At 40.6% G+C, this 18096-nt stretch overlaps 1 protein-coding gene across 1 annotated transcript in view; it reads right to left on the reverse strand.

The window, feature by feature from the left end:
* MPPED1 (metallophosphoesterase domain containing 1) overlaps positions 1-18096 on the reverse strand; it is a 61413-nt gene that overhangs the window by 12880 nt on the left and 30437 nt on the right. The window contains exon 4 of the mRNA XM_063394873.1: positions 17466-17687. Coding sequence (XP_063250943.1) covers positions 17466-17687 — 222 coding nt within the window. The remainder of the gene's footprint in view (positions 1-17465; positions 17688-18096) is intronic.

An 18096-nucleotide genomic window follows, 5' to 3' on the forward strand; every position in this document is an offset into this window, starting at 1 on the left:
TTCTTCACCAAGATGACAATACACAACTGTTTGGCAAATTGTCTGTAGGTCCAGGACACGTTTTCCAGCAGCAAGTTCTCACTGACAGAAAATATTTGCAGGGGCAAATAGGTGGCAAAAGAAGTGTCAGAACAGTAAATCATGGATTTTAAGTCGTCCACAGTTTCAGTGCATATACATCCCTACTCCCACCCCTCGCTTGCCCTGGTGCTGCTGGGCAGGGACAGGATTGTCCCTGCTGGGAAGCGAGGGAAGGCACCATCCCCCAGGTGTGCCAGACACAGAATAGAAACCAAGGGGAAATACCAGCATTTGCCCAAGAAACACAGCTCAAAAACTCACAGAATAATTATTTTAATACTACAACAAAGCATTTTTAAAGAGAAATAATCATGACTGCCACAGGTCTCACCAGAAGTCAGCTTAATCCTGCTGAAATCCAGAGGACCACAAGCAGCATACGCAGCTGTGAGAGCCTCTGCCTGCCTCTACCAGGGCTGGACTACACACGGCCACTTTCTAAAAAAGCCCATTTCCCCTTATGAATAGGCATGATCTGCTTATTAAGACAAGAAGCACTTTCCCCCGTCCCTCCCTCCTCCCTCCCTCGCTCCCTTTGTGGTGACTGCAGTGGGGCTGGTAAGTTATGCATGCTGGAGCTGTTCTTTTGTGAAGGGGAGATGTTACAACTTGTGTGATTTGCCATTATGCTGTCTTTTGTGACAATCCCGAGATGGAAGGAAATGTCTGGAATATTTCTGGCAAAAAAAAAAAAAAAAAAATACATATCCCAGGTCCAAGAAAGGATTCAGCGGAGGATGCTGGCATGCTTTACATTGGAGAGAAGAAAGACAAATCACACGCTCCAGTGCCCCCACCCCCAAAGCAAAAACCATCTTTATAACCACATAGGGATTTTATAAATCCCCAAGTCTCTTTTTCTGAAAATTTATTACAAAACAGCTATCAAAGTTTCTGAGTAGGAAAAAAACCTTCCTCTCTAATACCCACTAATGAGCCCATGACCTGGGTATCATGCAAAGATAACTTTGTCTAAAATTTGCATTTATGACAGAACCTGAAAACAAAGTCAAATTCTTTATATCAAGTACTAAATTTCTGTATTCCCAGCTAGTGCTTACTCAGAAAAAGTGTAATTATTTTTATAATGTATTTTTCAGTAATATTTTACATTTGATGAAGAAAATACTGTCAAGTATGTTCTACAAGAGAAAAATCCACTATCCTCAAAAAAAAAAGAAAAGAAACCAACCAAAGAAAAATTTATTTGGCTATTAAAGACATACATCATTAATACATTTCACCTTTGAAATGAAGCACACATCTGTAGAAATGTACTTTGATTTAGGTCTTACCTTTTTCAAGCAAAACATTTGAGTGTCTCCAACACTCTACTGAAATCCAACTGTTTTATTATTTTGATAGGAATAATGATTGTCTACATATAAGAGTCAAGGGGGAAAATATATCAGAGGTGAATTTGTTTACAGCACAATTAACCTTATGTTTAAAACATTTGAACAAGTTTTGCAGGCCAAATAATCTGCCACACAAAAAGGGCTGAATTATCAGAGTTTGTGCTGGAAATCGGATGTTGCTTTATGTACTGAATTTCTATCTTTCTGTTCTAAAGTAACCATTGGAATAATTTTCTTACAGAATGATAGTTGCTATGACAACCATAGCAAATTTTCCTTTTCTGAAACAGATGTCTCATTTAGTTGAAAATTAGAATGTGAAAAACCCATGGGAAAAATTAATTCAAACTTTAACAGAACACTGACTACAATGTAATCTCTTATAGGTTAACCCCTTAACATCTTTCTGCACTCCTATAGTAACCTTCTCATAAATTCTAATTAAACCAGTTTAACCTCCTAGGAATGACCTTCTTAGCTATCATTAGCACTTTAGTTGTCTTTGAAAGGATCATTTCTGTTATAATAGTAACAGAAAAAAAGTCATACTTAAAAAATAATGGTCAAACATATTACCGCCCTAATTATTTATTAGGGTTTTTTTTCTTTTATTCAGCTACTACCAGAAAGAGCTAACATGTAGCCAAAGAATCCTTTTGTCATTTAAATGGGGTTTTACTTAGTTTTATGTGATCTGCTGCAAAAGGTGGGGATGCACCACACATATTTGACCTGCCCTTTATGTGAAAACCGAAGGGTTTTAATTTTCAAACCACAGGTACCCATCTCAAGCTGACAGGCAGCCATACAAACAAGGGATACTTGACTGGGGAGAACTATCAATGCACATGGATTTTTCTATTACAAGCCATGAAAGACTGAAATTTGATTATCCATTGCCTTGATTCAATTTAAACATTTTAACTCAAAGAATGGCTTCCTTCCTTTCCAGCTCAAGAGGACTCTCCACAGTACCTGGGCACCCCTGCAAACAAACAGGGCAGAAAACCAGGGCACCTCCAGAAACAGCCCCCCTTGGCACTGCCTGCAGGGCTAGAGGTGTCAGCTAACACAAGAGCTGCAAGATTTACTGCAGCAGCTGCCTCTAGGCTGCCTGGCTGAGCAACACAAATCTTGCCACCAGTAGGCACCAATTACTCCCTTTGACTTCAAGGGGAAAGCCCAGTGGCCACAAGGAGCCATGGGTGGTTTGACTGAACAGCAGTGGTGCATCAAAGGGATGGGAGGGCAGCATCCTGCAAACACTGTGGGAGCAAAAAGCGCAGAACTGAAACACCTTGTAGCTCCTAATTTTCTATTCTTTCCTATAATTTTTTTTTTTTAGCTGAAAGGCAAGTTCTCTCACTAGAATTCCTTTATTTACCACATAAATTTCAAAGGTTCACAAACACATGCGACTTGCTCCAGTCTTTTCTCCACAAGTGTCTTTTCTCACAAGTGTTTTCTCCTACAGAAAAATAAACAGGTATTGGTTAGTGACTGTCAAGAAGCTCAGTGGGAAAAGAAAGGACCAAATTGCCTTTCTGATTCCTGCTCCTCTTCCTGAACAAAGCAAATATTCCATATTTAGAAAACTGGACTACCCATGCTGAAAACTATACTGGCAGCAGTGACAGGTCAAGGGCCATGTAGCACAAAACCAGATTCATCAGTGGCAAACATGGGCAAAACTCCAACACATCCTGATTCCAGCCCAAGAAAGCTCAGTGTTGGACATTTAAGTCTAATTTTTCCTGGTCTTGATATAATCTTACTATCATAACTAGCTACAGCCCTGTGAACATGGGTGTACAGTACTATGCACACTGCATACCTGCCCTGGTGTGCAGGTTCTTCAGGTGTTTATATTTTTACATTCCCCACCACCGCATAAGCTGAATTTACCCAGTTGCTGCATTTGCCTTTTTAACCTTTCCTCAGTAAGTAATTAACTATTTTACTGAGTATTTCTATTCTTTTTTAACTCTATTTTCTCTCCAAGTAAGCATTCACAGAAGTTCATATTTTTGCGGGGTTTTTTGTATCGGCTGTTTCATCTCAAGGAGTTGTGAAATAGCACAGATCTTTTTGTCTTTTCTTCCTTGCATGCAAAAGAGCCATCCAAAGCAGGAAGGGAAAGGACAAAAGCAGCTCTCAGGCCATTGGTGCTGAGTGACTGGCAGGGCACTGTTTGTTTATAGGCTTTGAAATTTCATTCAACATCTGGGCATCTGAGCCAAACATAACTGAGATCTAAGGAAAAAAACAGGTTTCAGAAATCTTCAGGTGCATGAGATTTATATTACAACTAACTTCTATGTGAGAGAGGCAGGGACGGTGTCATTTTAGAGAACAGCAGTGTGCAAAAAGAATTAAACTATGTAAAAGAGAAATGTAATTTTTTTCATTCTTAATATTGAAGCCAGGTCTTTTCAAATGAAAGGTAAGTCTTTATACTTAGAACTAATAAATGAAAATGATGCGACTCAGATTCTCTACTGACCATAACATACAACTCTGCTTCCATGGGGAAGTTTGCCTTACTTGCTTTACATCCAAGGTTGTCATTCTTGAAACTCTGAATCAAATTAAATTATTGTTTTCACAAAAGGAAAGAAGGATAAAAATCTGAGTATGGCCCTTTGTCAGTAATTATTTCTCTTGCAATTCGAGTTACACATTAAATCATTCATCTTTTGTTTAGTAAAGGATTTCATACAGCTCTGACTGCAAAGAAGAAAGAATGAGCTATGACTAATGGGAACTGATCATTTCTAAACATTAATCTGTTATAAAACAATGAAAAATAAAATGAAATCTACTTTATCTTCATAACAAGAAAACAAGAAGGTAACAGGTAAGGAGGAAAATTAATGAAAGACTGAATTTAAAATATGCCAGTACCAAATGCAGATAGTTTATCTCATTCTTCTGGAAGGCAAATGATTATACCCCATCTGATATTTTTTAAAAATAATAAAACAAACAAAGGTAGAAGCTAATTTGGAATAATTAGTCAAAAGATTCAATACTGAGAGTGCAGATGTAGAACTGTCCAGACTTTCAGCACTTGGGGATTTAATGCAGAGATAAGGCCTTGAGTTCCTGATTGTCTCAGAGCTTGTTCCTCCAGTCTCTCGAATTCTCAGCATCTAAAACTATAGATACAGCCAGGTTATCCAGCCCATATACTGATGGCTGGCAGTCACAGACAGAAGGGGTAGGAGAGGAGTTAACAGCCCCTCTGTTCCCAGTACAGTCACTGTCTCATTTTATGTTTAAAATCTGCCAAGAAGGGGCCAGTCAAGAAAAAAAAAAAACAAAAAACAACTGATGCCCATCTATGCATGGCACCTTTATGGTTATTCACTGTCAGATGCCCAGACAGCTGAAGAAAAAAGAATGTTCTTCCACACCTCCAGCTAGCTGGTGTTTGTTGTAGTTCCCTAAGACACTGCAGGTGTTTGCTACCTGAGTAGATGGAATTTCCCTTTTAAAGGCTCTCCCAGATGAAACATGACTAAAATATGTAGGATATGTAGTAGTTGCTCTGAGAAACAACAAAAAAGGCTCTCACAGTGGCCACTGAGTTACTGAGCCCCTCAGTTACAGTCAGACCCAAGAGTTACTCCATTTAGTAATTCACCAGGTTTACATTCTTGTCTCAAAATACCAGGAGTAATCAGGCCATATGGGCTAACTGTGTGCCAGTTCTTTTCTGATTTTCCTCCCTTTTTATTTTTTTTACCTTCTTTTACTATAGAAAATTCAAATCCATTTTGATTTAAACAAGCATGAAAACACTTCCAAAACTAATAAATTAATGCAACGTGTGCATATATGCATGAAGCGCATTATTATTAATGTTTCCAATTTAGTAACAGATGAACTTACTGCTTGTTTAAACAAGCACTGACTGTGCTTGTTTAAAAGCACACTGATACTTCATACACCATGTGTCTACCTGAAACTAACAAAATCCAAGCAATCCTGAATTCCATACTTACATTTTCACACAGTCCTAAATTCACTCCACAGTGCAGTGGTGAAAACAAACTGCTGCAATGTAGCCTTCTATATAAAAAAAAGTACATGTTTAACAGCTATCCCTCAGCTATCTAGGAATCTGAGATACCTTAAAAATGTACTTATCTGATGGGGATTACACAATCAGAAATATTTGATACGAACAGGTGCAACCCTGTGTTGAAATATTCAGAAAGTTTTGTCTGAATTCAGGAAAAAAAGGGGAATTTATGACCTTCTGAAGAAGGACAAGAAACTCAAGAGGACTACAGGGATGTTGTGGGTTATGCAGGGAAAAAAAAGTAGAAGGGGCAATTCCCAGATAGAGCTTAATCTGCCTACTGCTGTAAAAGATGGTAAAAAATAAATACATCGGCAACAAAAGGACAGCCAAGGAGAATCTCCACCTTTTATTGGATGCAGGGGGAAACATGGTGACAAGGACTGAGGAGAGGCTGAGGTACTCATTGCTTTCTCTGCCTCACTCTTTAACAATCAGACTGATTGTTCTCATTGTACCGAGCCCCAGAGCTGGAAAACAAGGTCAGGGAGCAGAACGGAGCCAAATAATCCAGGGGAAAATAGTCGGTGGCTGCCACACTGCTGAGACACCCCCAAATCTCCAGGGCTGGACGGGATCCAGCAAGAGCTGAGCATCACCACACACACGACAAGCAGGGAATCAGCCCCAGCCAAGGTGGGATCCACCCAGCTCCTTCTGTGACAGGGTGAGACCGCCTCAGTGGATGAAGGAAAGGCTCTGGATGTGTTTACCTGGAGTTTAGAAAACCTTTGACGCTGTCTCCCACACATTCTCCTGGGGACACGGGCTGCTCACGGCCTGGGTGGGCCCTGCTTCCCTGGGTATGAAACGGGACTGAGGGGAATGGAGACACACCCGGGGGGGCCGGGCACCAGAGGAGTGCCCAGGGCTCAGCACTGGGGCCAGTCCTGTTTAATACCTTTAGTGAGCATCTGGACAAGGGGATGGAGGGCACACCCAGTCAGTTCATGGACAGCACCCAGCTGGGTGGGAGTGTGGCTCTGCTGGACAGCAGGAAGGCTCTGCAGAGGGATCTGCACAGGGATCCATGAGGATCCAGAGTGATCCATGGGCCAGGCAAGTGGTCTGAGGGTCAGCAAGGCCAGGTCCTGGCTCCTGCCCTTGGCTCACTCAAGCCCTGCAGCTCCAGGCTGGGGCAGAGGGGCTGCAAAGCTGGGAAAGGTCCTGGGGGTGCTGGGGACAGCGGCTGGACAGGAGCCCAGGTGGGCAAGAGGCCAAAGGCACCTGGGCTGTGCCAGCCATGGGGTGGCAGCAGGGCCAGGGCAGGGACTGTCCCCTGTGCTGGGCACTGCTGGGGCCACACCTCAGACCCTGGGGCACTTCTGGAACCTGGGGACAGGAAGGACATGGAGGGGCTGGAGCGTGTCCAGGGAAGGGAACGGAGCTGGGGAAGGGGCTGGAGCACCAGGAGGGGCTGAGGGAGCTGTGGGGGCTCAGCCTGGAGAAAAGGAGGCTCAGGGGGGACCTTGTGGCTCTGCACAGCTCCTGAGAGGAGGGGACAGGTGGGAGGGGCTGGGCTCTGTTCCCAGGGAACAGGGACAGGATGAGAGGAAACAGCCTCAGGCTGTGCCAGGGGAGGTTCAGGTTGGACATCAGGAGGAATTTTGTCATGGAAAGGGTGCTCAGGCACTGGAAGGGGCTGCACAGGAAGGTGGCTGAGTTTCCAGCCCTGGAGGTTCAGATGTCTATATGTGCTTAAGTACAGGATTTAGTGTTGACCCTGGCAGTGCTTATTTTAAGTGCTTGTTTTTAAGTTTAGACTTGATCTTAGAGGTCTTGCCCAGCCTAAACAATTCTATGATTCATTCCAGTTTTCTGTGCTTTCTTAGTGGTGAAGAAAATTCCTCATTTTAAACAATGTTAATTTATTAAATGAAATAATTTATGAACAGAAATCCAAAGGAAGTTCTGATGTTAAGCAGTTTCACAAGTGGTAAATTACTTTTCCCCTTCAAATCCATTCAGGGACAAGAGAAAGAACTCAGATAGCTTTGTCACAATTAGTTCCTGTGGCAGTGGCTCTATTTTCAGTTCTTCATGTAGAGCCACGATCTCCTGCTTGATGTAGCAACACCTTTACTGTGTCAAAACCTGAGGAAAATGCACACATACAAGCTACCAGAGGGTAGGGGAGGCTGTTTCTCACCAGGTGTAAATGGCTCAAAAGCTGGTGGAGCACTGCCAAGTTAGTCCAGCTGAGAATCAGCTCCACATAGACCCACTCCAAACTAGTTGGCTATTTGTGTTTCTCTTGGAATATCGCCAAAGGGCTCATTGCAGTGCCCAACTGTGTTTACATCTTTGAAACATCCTGAAATTGCTGCTGTCTGGGACTACAGCTCAGACTACAGATAGAGCTGGTAGTCCTTTTGTTCAAGGAGAAAAAAAAAGCGGGGGGGGGGAAGCAGCAAAACAACAACAAAAAAGGCATTTTAAACTTTAAAATCAGCTCCGTCTCGTAAAATTAAACTTTCAAGCCAATGTGAAAAATAAAGAGAAAACTGCTGTGGGGGATAGCAATTTCACTCTTGTGGTTTATGAACTGCAGGAAAGTGGAGCCAATTCCCCATAGTGAGATTACAGGTCTCCTCTTCTACAGGTCTTAAATTAAAAACCAGCTGAATCCAAAGTGAGCTAGTTTACTGGATCAGAAGATTCAATTATTTCTGCTAAGTAACTGAACATGAACTACTTCCTTTTAATAATACACAACTAATAATTACTGCCCAAGAAAGGACTTTTTCCTACTAAGCTAATTAAACTAAAGCAATATATTTTTCAACTGCTCTCAAATTTAACTAAAGCGAGGAAGGAACATCGAGAAGCAAGTAAATGCAAATCTCCACTCACATAAAGAAATAAAAAGCCACGCAAAGTGTTCAGACATTACAAGAAATAGGATTTGCCCAAAATTGTTATGTTGAAATCAACACAGTTTCTGGTCTATGTTCAGCATACATGCACGTGTGTGTCCTGCTTGTACAGACACGGTGGAAGAGTTTTACTGCAAAGTGCATGCAGAGCACTTTTGGCTTCATTAACTGCTTAAACTCCCCCTGCAAGAGGTCACAGTGAAATGTGTTAAAGAACTGATCCATATCCCTAATGCACAACATGCAAGAGGTGTCTACTGATTTTCCTCTGTTGTGATACTCTGGGATTGAACTGTTCCAGACTCCCCAGCCCCAAGCAATGCTGAGAAGAAATTTTATTTGAGAGAAAGCATTTTCTGGAATATTCATCAACAAGAAAAAAAAAAAAAAAAGTGATATTCTAAACTGCTGTGACTCAGGAATACCTAATAACTAGAATTTATTGCATTGGTTTGACCATGATGGCATTTATGGACTTCAGTAGGTGTAGTTCACTCTACATTTTAATTTGTTCACATACCTATTGCAGAGTTTAATTAGTTAATAACAACTATACTCTTTCAACATGATATAGAAAAGTCACTTGGAGTTAAAAAAAATTTATTTACTTCTTTTTCTGAAATGTTAATGATTCTTGCTAATTCATTTCAGTCACTTAATTTGTATGGAAGCATTTATTCAAAAGACCTCCCTTGAATTCGGTATTATTGCTCACACAAGCAATAGCACCTCTATACTCAGAGCCTGCTGAATGACATTCACATCTCCTGTATTTTCAAGTCATACAGAAAATGAAATGCTTTCCAAGACAAATTTATCACATCAAATGCACCAATTTAAGCTGTTGTTGTTGTTGTTGTTGTTGTTGTTGTTGTTAAACAAAAGAAAAAATAAAGAGAAGAATGATCCAGTGGTCCATTCCTGATGATAAAACAGCTGGAATGTTAAATCTCACTTTCTGCCACTGGAAAACCTTTCACACTCCAGAAGTTTGCTATCATTCAGCTCTCCACACCACTTTCCCTGAACAGCTGAGCTTAATAGATCTAAATAATTTCACAGGAAAAGCCATGCTTATGATCTTCCATATGCTGCAGACTAAACTACAAGTGCATGGTGGTTTTAAGTTGTTTTAAAAGCACCACTTCCAAAATGGAAAATGGCCTCTTGTAAGTATAAAAGAAGAAATAAAATATCACTCCAGCATTCTGTTAAAATACAATTAAACATGTATCTATGTGCCTCAGACTGATGATACATTTTAACAGGATGATGAACTTTTCTTTCTCTCTTCTGAACATATTGCTATTTCTTACACATCTGTCACATCTTACCTACCTATACTGAATGCCTGAAATAAAATATCTTCAGCATCCTCACCACAGTAATACAGCCACATCAGGTAGGCTTAGATGCCAAACTTCTCTCAAAAATTTCTGAAACCTGAGATGTCTCATTTCTAAATAATGAGTAGAGTCTATTATTCCCACTGACTATTTTCATTTTTTTCAAGAACCATGTCAAGCCTTCCTAAATTACACACTTCTATTGCCTGCCTCAAAATCACTAATTAAAACAACTCCAAATAGTTCCCAACTTTAACAATCAGGGAACATCTACCATTTTTACAACATATTTCTGAACAGCCAAAACCCAGTAGTCTATAATTCATCCATATCTAGGATTTCTGCATCTATCCAAACTAAACTGTAGCACAGACATGCAAACAAGCCACCTGCTCAGAAATCTACTCAATCCAAAGTTTGGAAGAATTTTAGAGGGAATTTTGCCTGAGGAAACAGTACGGAAGCAAGCACACTTTTAGTTATTTGTATCTTTATCTTTTAACCAAGTGAAGGTGCAGCAAGAAAAAAACATAAAATGATCAGGTATTTTACTAAGAAAAACATATCCAGTATGTTTTTCTCCATATGGTTTTGTCCAAATTGTGTAACAATTTGATTCCCTATATATTTTTGTTATGTGGAAAATGCTATATAGGTTTTTTTGATTTGAAGGAAGACATAACTAAGAATTGGAATAGTCACTGTGAGGCAGAAGTTCTCACTCTTTGTGAATTCTGGGGAGTGAAACCCACAGTGTAACACCTTAAGCTGCTGCTGCTGCTGCTCTATATGGAAACCACACTCCCAGCTTGGGAGGTTTATTATGTTAAATGGAGTCAATATTTTATTTTAATACAGTTTCATTTTAATTAATGTTCACCTCAATGACAAAAAATTTGTACAAGGTCCCAGAAAGTAAACATTAGGTGATTCATCACTGGCAAAATGAAAGCGTGTCCCTCTCATGAAATGAATCTATAAATCTTCGCTGAGGGAAACTGAGTTCAGTGAGGAATGAAAGAGGCTGTTACAGCTGTTCTTGAAAAGATGGAGGAGGAAGGCAGTGGAATGGAGACTTAGGCCTAGACTATGCATGGAAACAAAATAAGGCTGCCTCAGTTTGGCCCTTTGCATGCTCTTTGAAACTGCCCTGATTACACATGGAAGTTGCTTGCCTTTCTATGCAAAGTGTGTGTGTGCATGTGCACACACACAGAGAAGAAAGAGGACATTTGACAAGGATTCAAATAACAAAGTCACCTACCCTGTGATAAAACACAACTCAGACAAGAAAATAACAACTCAGATGAGAGTTGCACACCCATGGCTTAGTGCTGCTGACCACATTGGATGCACAACCTGAGTAAAGACACTTGGCTGGAATAGTCCAGACAACTGCACTGCACCAAGAAAAGAGACAACAGGTTGGAGCAAATTTCCAACTCTCCAACCAGAGGGGTTGGTGATTTGGAGAATAAGCCCCCTGTCAAGGCTGCTCTGGGCTGATACTCACTAATGCAACCTACATGTTGATATCCTTTAGACTGGAAGGAATTCATCCATCTCCTCTGACAAAGACAGAGCTCACAGGATGAGCCTCACCCCGTTTGCTAAACTCAATAAAAACAAGACTTGAGCAGAAAGAGATTGCTCCCCACATATACACCCTTAACTTTCTTTCCTCAGTTCCAATTTTGGAAAAATAATGTGGCAATAGAACTGTTGGCCCATATGTAAACATGCCAGATCAAATCTAATCAATGTTCCATTGGAGGGAAGCTACAAAACCCCAGGAGTCCAGCCCAGGCATCTGTCACTGCAGGACAAATGGCCACAAATGCCCTTCTAGGCTGACATTAATATTTGCTCTCCTATCTTCCCTGTCTGGGAAATTAAGAGTTTCCGAAGTTCAGAAGGCCTTTAGCAAAAGAATGAAGGAGGAAATGAGAATACATAGACACTAGAAAAAAAATTTACTTCTGCAAAAAGAAAAATGAGGTTCTGTTTCACAGGAATAGATCCCTCCAGAAAATTGAAGCCAAGTAAAAATCCACTCTGGATAATGAGTCTGGAGGCAATCTCATCCAAAAGGGCTTCTTTAAGCTATCCAGACCAATATGTAATTTAGAATAATGAAACTGTCGTTTGTTTGCAAGAGAGTTGTGATTGTCCCTTCCTTTCCCACATGGTGGAAAATGGAAAAAAGTGCCAAAAGAGATAAAATGCTCTCCCTGCCACCTTGTCTGCCTCTTTGAAAGTGGGGGGACCAAAGTTTCTCCTGCAGCTGTATACATCTGCTTCCAACTATGATAGAAAATCAGTAGCTCAGAAAAAAAATCTTCTCCTTCTGCCACTTGCATTTCTTTTGCACTTTCAAGTAAAATGTGTACTTTCATCTTGTCACTAATACACAATAACCCACTTCTTATTAGAAAGGCCACTTGCCATTTTCCACAAGATCAGAGCATACACAGAGTATCTGTCCTTTAGCAGATGCACATCTTTTCTACAGACCTCAGAGACCTGTTCTCATGTCGATACATAAACGCACATGCACCTTTACAGGTATTTGTTTTTACACAGCATTTCTGAATAACAACTGTAAAAGGATTAACATACAGTGGACTCGTTCAGCAAGCACAGCAGATCTTGTGCACTGAATGCATCAGGTGTTTTTGTGCAAACGCCGTGAGTATTTGTGCAATTAAAATCTTTGGCAGTACAGAAACAAGAGAGGATGGTAGAGTCTATCTTCAAGCTGTGGCTAGTACTGAAACTCTTACCTACAAAATAGTACGGGGAAGGGGGAGGTGTGTGATCAACTACAAGAGAAGGCTGAAAATCTGTAACTTAAACACTCACTAATAAATTATTAATATGGTTCCATGAATGATGTCATGGTAGAGTTAATACCCTGTCTGATACCACAGAACTCTGTCTGATGACAAAGACCTTCTGCTTCAAATCCAAATGGGAAGTGCCACTGTTATCTCACCTTCCTGACTTCTGAACCACCTGTTGGGACAATCTATTGCTTGTAGTGAGTGTGATAACAACAGCAAACTCCCTGTTGCAAGGCCTTTGTTGATACCTGCCCATTTCAGGTATCTACGTGACACAGTTCTAGCTCCAAAGTGGGATTGACAGAATCTCAGAAAGATGGCTCAGAAAGGACTTCTGGAGATCTCCAGCCCAACCTGCCACTCACTGCCTCTCACCACCACTAGATCTGGTCAGCCATGACTGTCTAGCCAAGTCTTGGAAACACTTAAGGATGTTTGCCACCTCTCTGGTGTTCCTGCTTGCTATATTTTTACTTCTATTATGATTTTTTTTTGTTTTGTTTTGTGGGTTTTTTTTTTGGTTTTTTAGTTTGTTTTGGGTTTTTTTGTTGGTTTTGGTTTTGTTTTTGGTTTTTTTTGTTTTGGTTTGGTTTGGTTTTTTGTTACTGACATATAAAATATAAACCCTCTAGAAAATGGCTTCATCCTTGGGAAGTGTTAGCAGTCCCAAATACATTATATGGAATTATTACATAGAATTATTTGTGTTATTCTATCTGCCAGTTTGTCTATCTTCATAACAGTTCAGAACCAAAAGGGTGTTTAAAAGTACTTTTCAACCAGATTTCCATTTTACTGTAAATGTTATTGAGGAACTAAAGTATTCTCTTTTACAGGTACGGCTACTGTCTGCACAAGATTGTTTCAAGGTCTGTGAATATGTTCTGGCCATGCCCTGGGTTTTTCTAGGATGAAACCAGAGTGCCTTTTCCTATGACTAGTTTTTGCAATAAAATAAGGGTGTCCGGGCTTTATACTGAAGAAGACCCAACAGTTCCCAGGATCTGGGCTGTTCTAAAGGAAGTGCATTAAGAACAATGCCAGCAGCTCAGGGAGTGATCCTGTCCCTCTGCCCAGCCCTGTGAGGCACATCTGGAGAGCTGTGTCCAGCTCTGGGATCACCAGGACAGGAGGGACAGGGAGCTCCTGGAGCAGGGCCAGCAGAGGCTGCAAAGATGATTCAGGGCCTGGAGCATCTCTGACAGGGAAAGGCTGAGGGAGCTGGGGCTGTCCAGCCTGGAGAGGAGCCCCAGCTGAGAGGGGCCCTCAGCCCTGGGTGTCCCTGTGTGCAGGGAGGGCTCCGAGCAGGGCCCAGGCTCTGCTCCCTGGGGCCCAGCAATGGCACCAGAGGAACGGGCAGGGACTGATGCCCAGGAGGTTCCACCTGGACATGAGGCAGAACTTCTTCCCTGGGCAGGGACCGAGCCCAGAACAGATTGTCCAGAGAGGGAGTGGAGTCTCCTCCCTGGGGATATTCCAGACCCCTCTGGACACAATCCTGTGCCCTGTGCTCTGGGATGGCCCTGCTGGAGCAGGGAGGTGGGACCAGCTGACACCACTGTGGTCCCTTCCAGCCTGACCCGTCCTGGGATTCTGTGAGGAACACTGTATCCTTACTGATGCCCTGCTCATCCAGATCTGGCAGCCAGCCCCATATGCACTGTGACAAGTGTCATGCCCCTAGGCCAAACAGAACAACCCTTTGCATTCAGCATTGCTCTGGACACATTTAAAATCTTGGTATTCTTGAGTTTCTCATGAAGCTTCAAATGTTTTCATGCTTCTCCTTCTTATCATCTATCCTGATAATCCTGGCACAAGGTATGGCTTCTGCAAGTACTGACTCCTAAGTAGGCGCTTTTGTGCATTGCAAGTTGCATTTCAAAATGGCTGCTCCCTGCTCAATGATAATACTTGTGTAATTAACAATTAAGACAGTTAAATTTTCGTTAGTGAGTAGAGAATCAATCTGGCACTTGAATTCTTGCCCTTGGAGCCCAGGAGAGTTAGAGCATTGGTTTCTGAGACAAAACACTGTCCCATTTCTTCTGTGCAATTAAAATAACCACTTAGTTTCAGATAATAATAGAGGACAAAATACCAAGTGCTGTTAAAAATATTTAACCACACACAAGTGGTACATATTTAAAAGACCTTAGAGACTGCCATGTTATTCAAACCAATCAAGCGCTCATGGTTTAATTTGCAACTAAAACATTTTAAAAAGAAGTAAAATCTAATGTTTACAGGTTATATATAAAAATGCAGATGGCTACAAACAAAAGACACTAAGTTAATGCTGCTTGGCTTTCACTCAGACCTTACTCCAGTGTTCTCAAAGTACTTTGCAACTATTAATTAATGTGTTTTATGAATGAGGGATATCTCTAGCTTCTAATTATTTCTACAAAAGGTGATGTAAGACAGCAGGTCAGAGCAGCAACCAGAAACGGAAAGTCTAGGCACATATTTTCAAAGCAGAAAAAGAAAATTATTTTAGGATACTGGGCAAGGAATTGCATGAAATTTAACTTTCTTATGGAGTTCTGAGACCTTAAAGAACTTTAAATTTTGAAGTCTTGACTATGTTCATAAATATTTTCTAATGGACTAGCTTGATAATGCTAGGTCAAAAAGAAAAAAAGATTCACCTTGTAAAGTTCAGCAAATTTCTGTATCTTTTTAGAGATGACATTACTGTGATGTAGAAAGAAACTGAGATTGATTTCCCAGAGAGGCTATGACAAACCTCTCCTTTTGGGTCAAACGAAGTGTAGCAACAGATATGCCAAAGTACAGTGGTGCTCACTAGGCACAGGAGTGTACTACAGCCTGAAATCCAGCAGCAGCCTGTCAAAGCTCCACAAAAGAGCTGTTTGTCTTCCCAAGCTTTCTGATTGTTGGGCTGGCTGATGGGACTCTGCAACTTGTGCATATGCTGCTGTGATAGATTAATGAAAGCTTGTTATTGCTAATGTTGATGTTTCCACTGGACGTGTCATCAACTGACCTGGAAACTTCATTCAGCATTGCTGAACAGTGAGTAAAAAATCCCAGTTTGGGTGGAAGACTTTCAACAAGACTCTGTCCTAGGTGGAAAAAGCAAATATCTTCAGGAGACCTGGCAACACTCGACTTCCTGGGCAATAAGTGAGTGGGAGATGAGTTAGCAACACTGTGACACATGGACTGTGGAAGTGTAGCTATAACCTGGAGCTGCAGAAAAGATGGAAAGCATTTTTTTTTTCTTGAAGGATAGGTCATGGCAGATAGCCCAGGCAACTTGTGCAGAGTGAGAGGATTTGCACACAAAGAGAATGTGGTAGAGCTGATTTTACAGGAACATTATTTATGGGTTACTGGGTGGACAAAAGGTTTTCCCAACAGGTTTTTACAGATCTAATCACGCATAGAAAGCTCAAATGGTTCTCTTTAGCCTCTACATAGCACTACTTTATAGACAGTGTTTTGCTTTAATTTCTCTAGACTTCCATGTCACTTTTGGTACTTCAATGCCTGAAAAATTATTACTGACACTGAAATATGGTGCCTGGTTATGAACACTGCAATGAAGATAAGAGGTTGCCAGACATATTGTAAACAGAGCATAATTACAGTATTTACAGTTGAACATCAAAATGGGAAAAGATGCCAAGTGGCATTTCTCAGAAGTTAATATTGGGACTGATACCATCTAACATCTTCCCAAATAATTTGGAAAATTAAGTAAACTGCACATTGACTGCATACACTGTACACACAAGGGGAAGATGAACTACAGCACAGCAGGTTGGTAGGTTGAAAAAAACCCAGAAAGATTTGGAGGTCTGAGAGGGAGAAAGAGAAGGGTTCATATAAGAAGGAAACTAATCTAGACAAATGTAGAATAATATGCTCAGACAAAATTAACACCCATCTCAAGTAACCAAATGGGTAAAAGCCAATTTTCATTTAAAAAGAAAAAAAAATCCAAGAGATTTCACAGTTTATTCACACTGAAAATTCACATCGGGGTATATGCATCAGGTTTGACAACTTGTTTGCTACATTTCAGCCTGATGTGATGTTAAAAGGAAGAATAATATATTCCCTTAAAACCCTGCCTTTTAAAATACATTTTTACTTATTTCAAACATGTACCAAATGCTCACGAAAGACCCAATTTACAGTCCCATGAGCAGAAATAATAAACAGCAGTGTGACATTAGTAAGAGACACAGAAGCAGCACATACAAGGAAGTCAGGAGCTGAAGTCCATCTGTATCCAATACTGTCAAGGGGTTCTAAGTGTTCACTATGCAATAGAGCAAAATCCATGAAATATTAAGCTGCCACTGAGTTGTTGACTTTTGTTTAGAAGCTAGACATTGGCGAAAGCTATTCCTTCATAAAAGAAAGTAAGATTCTGAGGGATATGAAATAAAAGATCTTCAGAGTTGCTGAAATAACTCACTGAGTTGAATGACTACTGTATGCACTAATGAACCTCCAACATTATCTGTAGGATGGAAAATGTCAAAAGAAAGTACCCTTGCATTAAAATTAACCTGTAATTAAATTAACTCACCAACAATAGAAAACATCTTTGATGACACAAAAGCCCCCTGCATGGACTGTTAAACAACTGCTCCTGGCTGAGAGTTTGAAGAGTACACCATCTTTTTCCTCATCACTATTTGGTTAACCATACCCACAGTACAGTACATTATTTTGTCACAGGAATGATTCATTAGAAGAAAATGTAAAAACTTTATCAAAGTGAGCGTTACTTTTCTTCCTAACCCAGCAATCCAAACACATCTGATGAAGACAAAATGGCTGATGTGATAGCAATCAACAATATTTTATATATATATGCTTAAAAACCTGCTTACCAAGGGGAGCCATATATTCTGAATCCCCTCACCGTCACTTCAGAGTCTTGAAGATAGATGCAGTTTGTTAGAAGAGACTGTACATTTTCATAGCTCTCTGGCTTCAGCTTAGAAACAGAGGGGAAATAGTAAAAGTCCTGCTTGATTAAGTCAGCCATGAATTCCTGGTCAAAGGTCAATTCATGATTTCCTGCTATCACAATCTTGTATTCATAGGGCAGGCTACCTAAAACAGTGAAAAACAAACAAATTACTTGTTTTATGGAAAATTTGATAAAAGCAAACAAATAGACAAAGTGTTATCGATTCCTGTAATATGCTCACACATTTGAAACAATCAAGCCTACCCCTACTACATGTTATTGTAATTCCTGCTGATTTCAGGTAAATGACATTACTGTCTTTTTCATGGCACACTATGATTTAGCATGCTTAGCATTAATGTGTTGAAATTACTTTCAACTCATCAACCTTAAAAACCAGTCTGCAGACTTCTGCTCTACTATTTACTTCTAGTTAATTGCCATTTGTGCTGCAAGTATCATTTACTGTGACAGTGATGATAACTCTTTGACAGAAATTAGGGTTCAAAGAAGATCAGCCATAATGCTTCATAAAATCATGTCAGCTC

The sequence above is a fragment of the Prinia subflava genome, chromosome 4 (genome assembly GCF_021018805.1).
Source record: "Prinia subflava isolate CZ2003 ecotype Zambia chromosome 4, Cam_Psub_1.2, whole genome shotgun sequence".
Taxonomy (NCBI): Eukaryota; Metazoa; Chordata; class Aves; order Passeriformes; family Cisticolidae; genus Prinia; species Prinia subflava.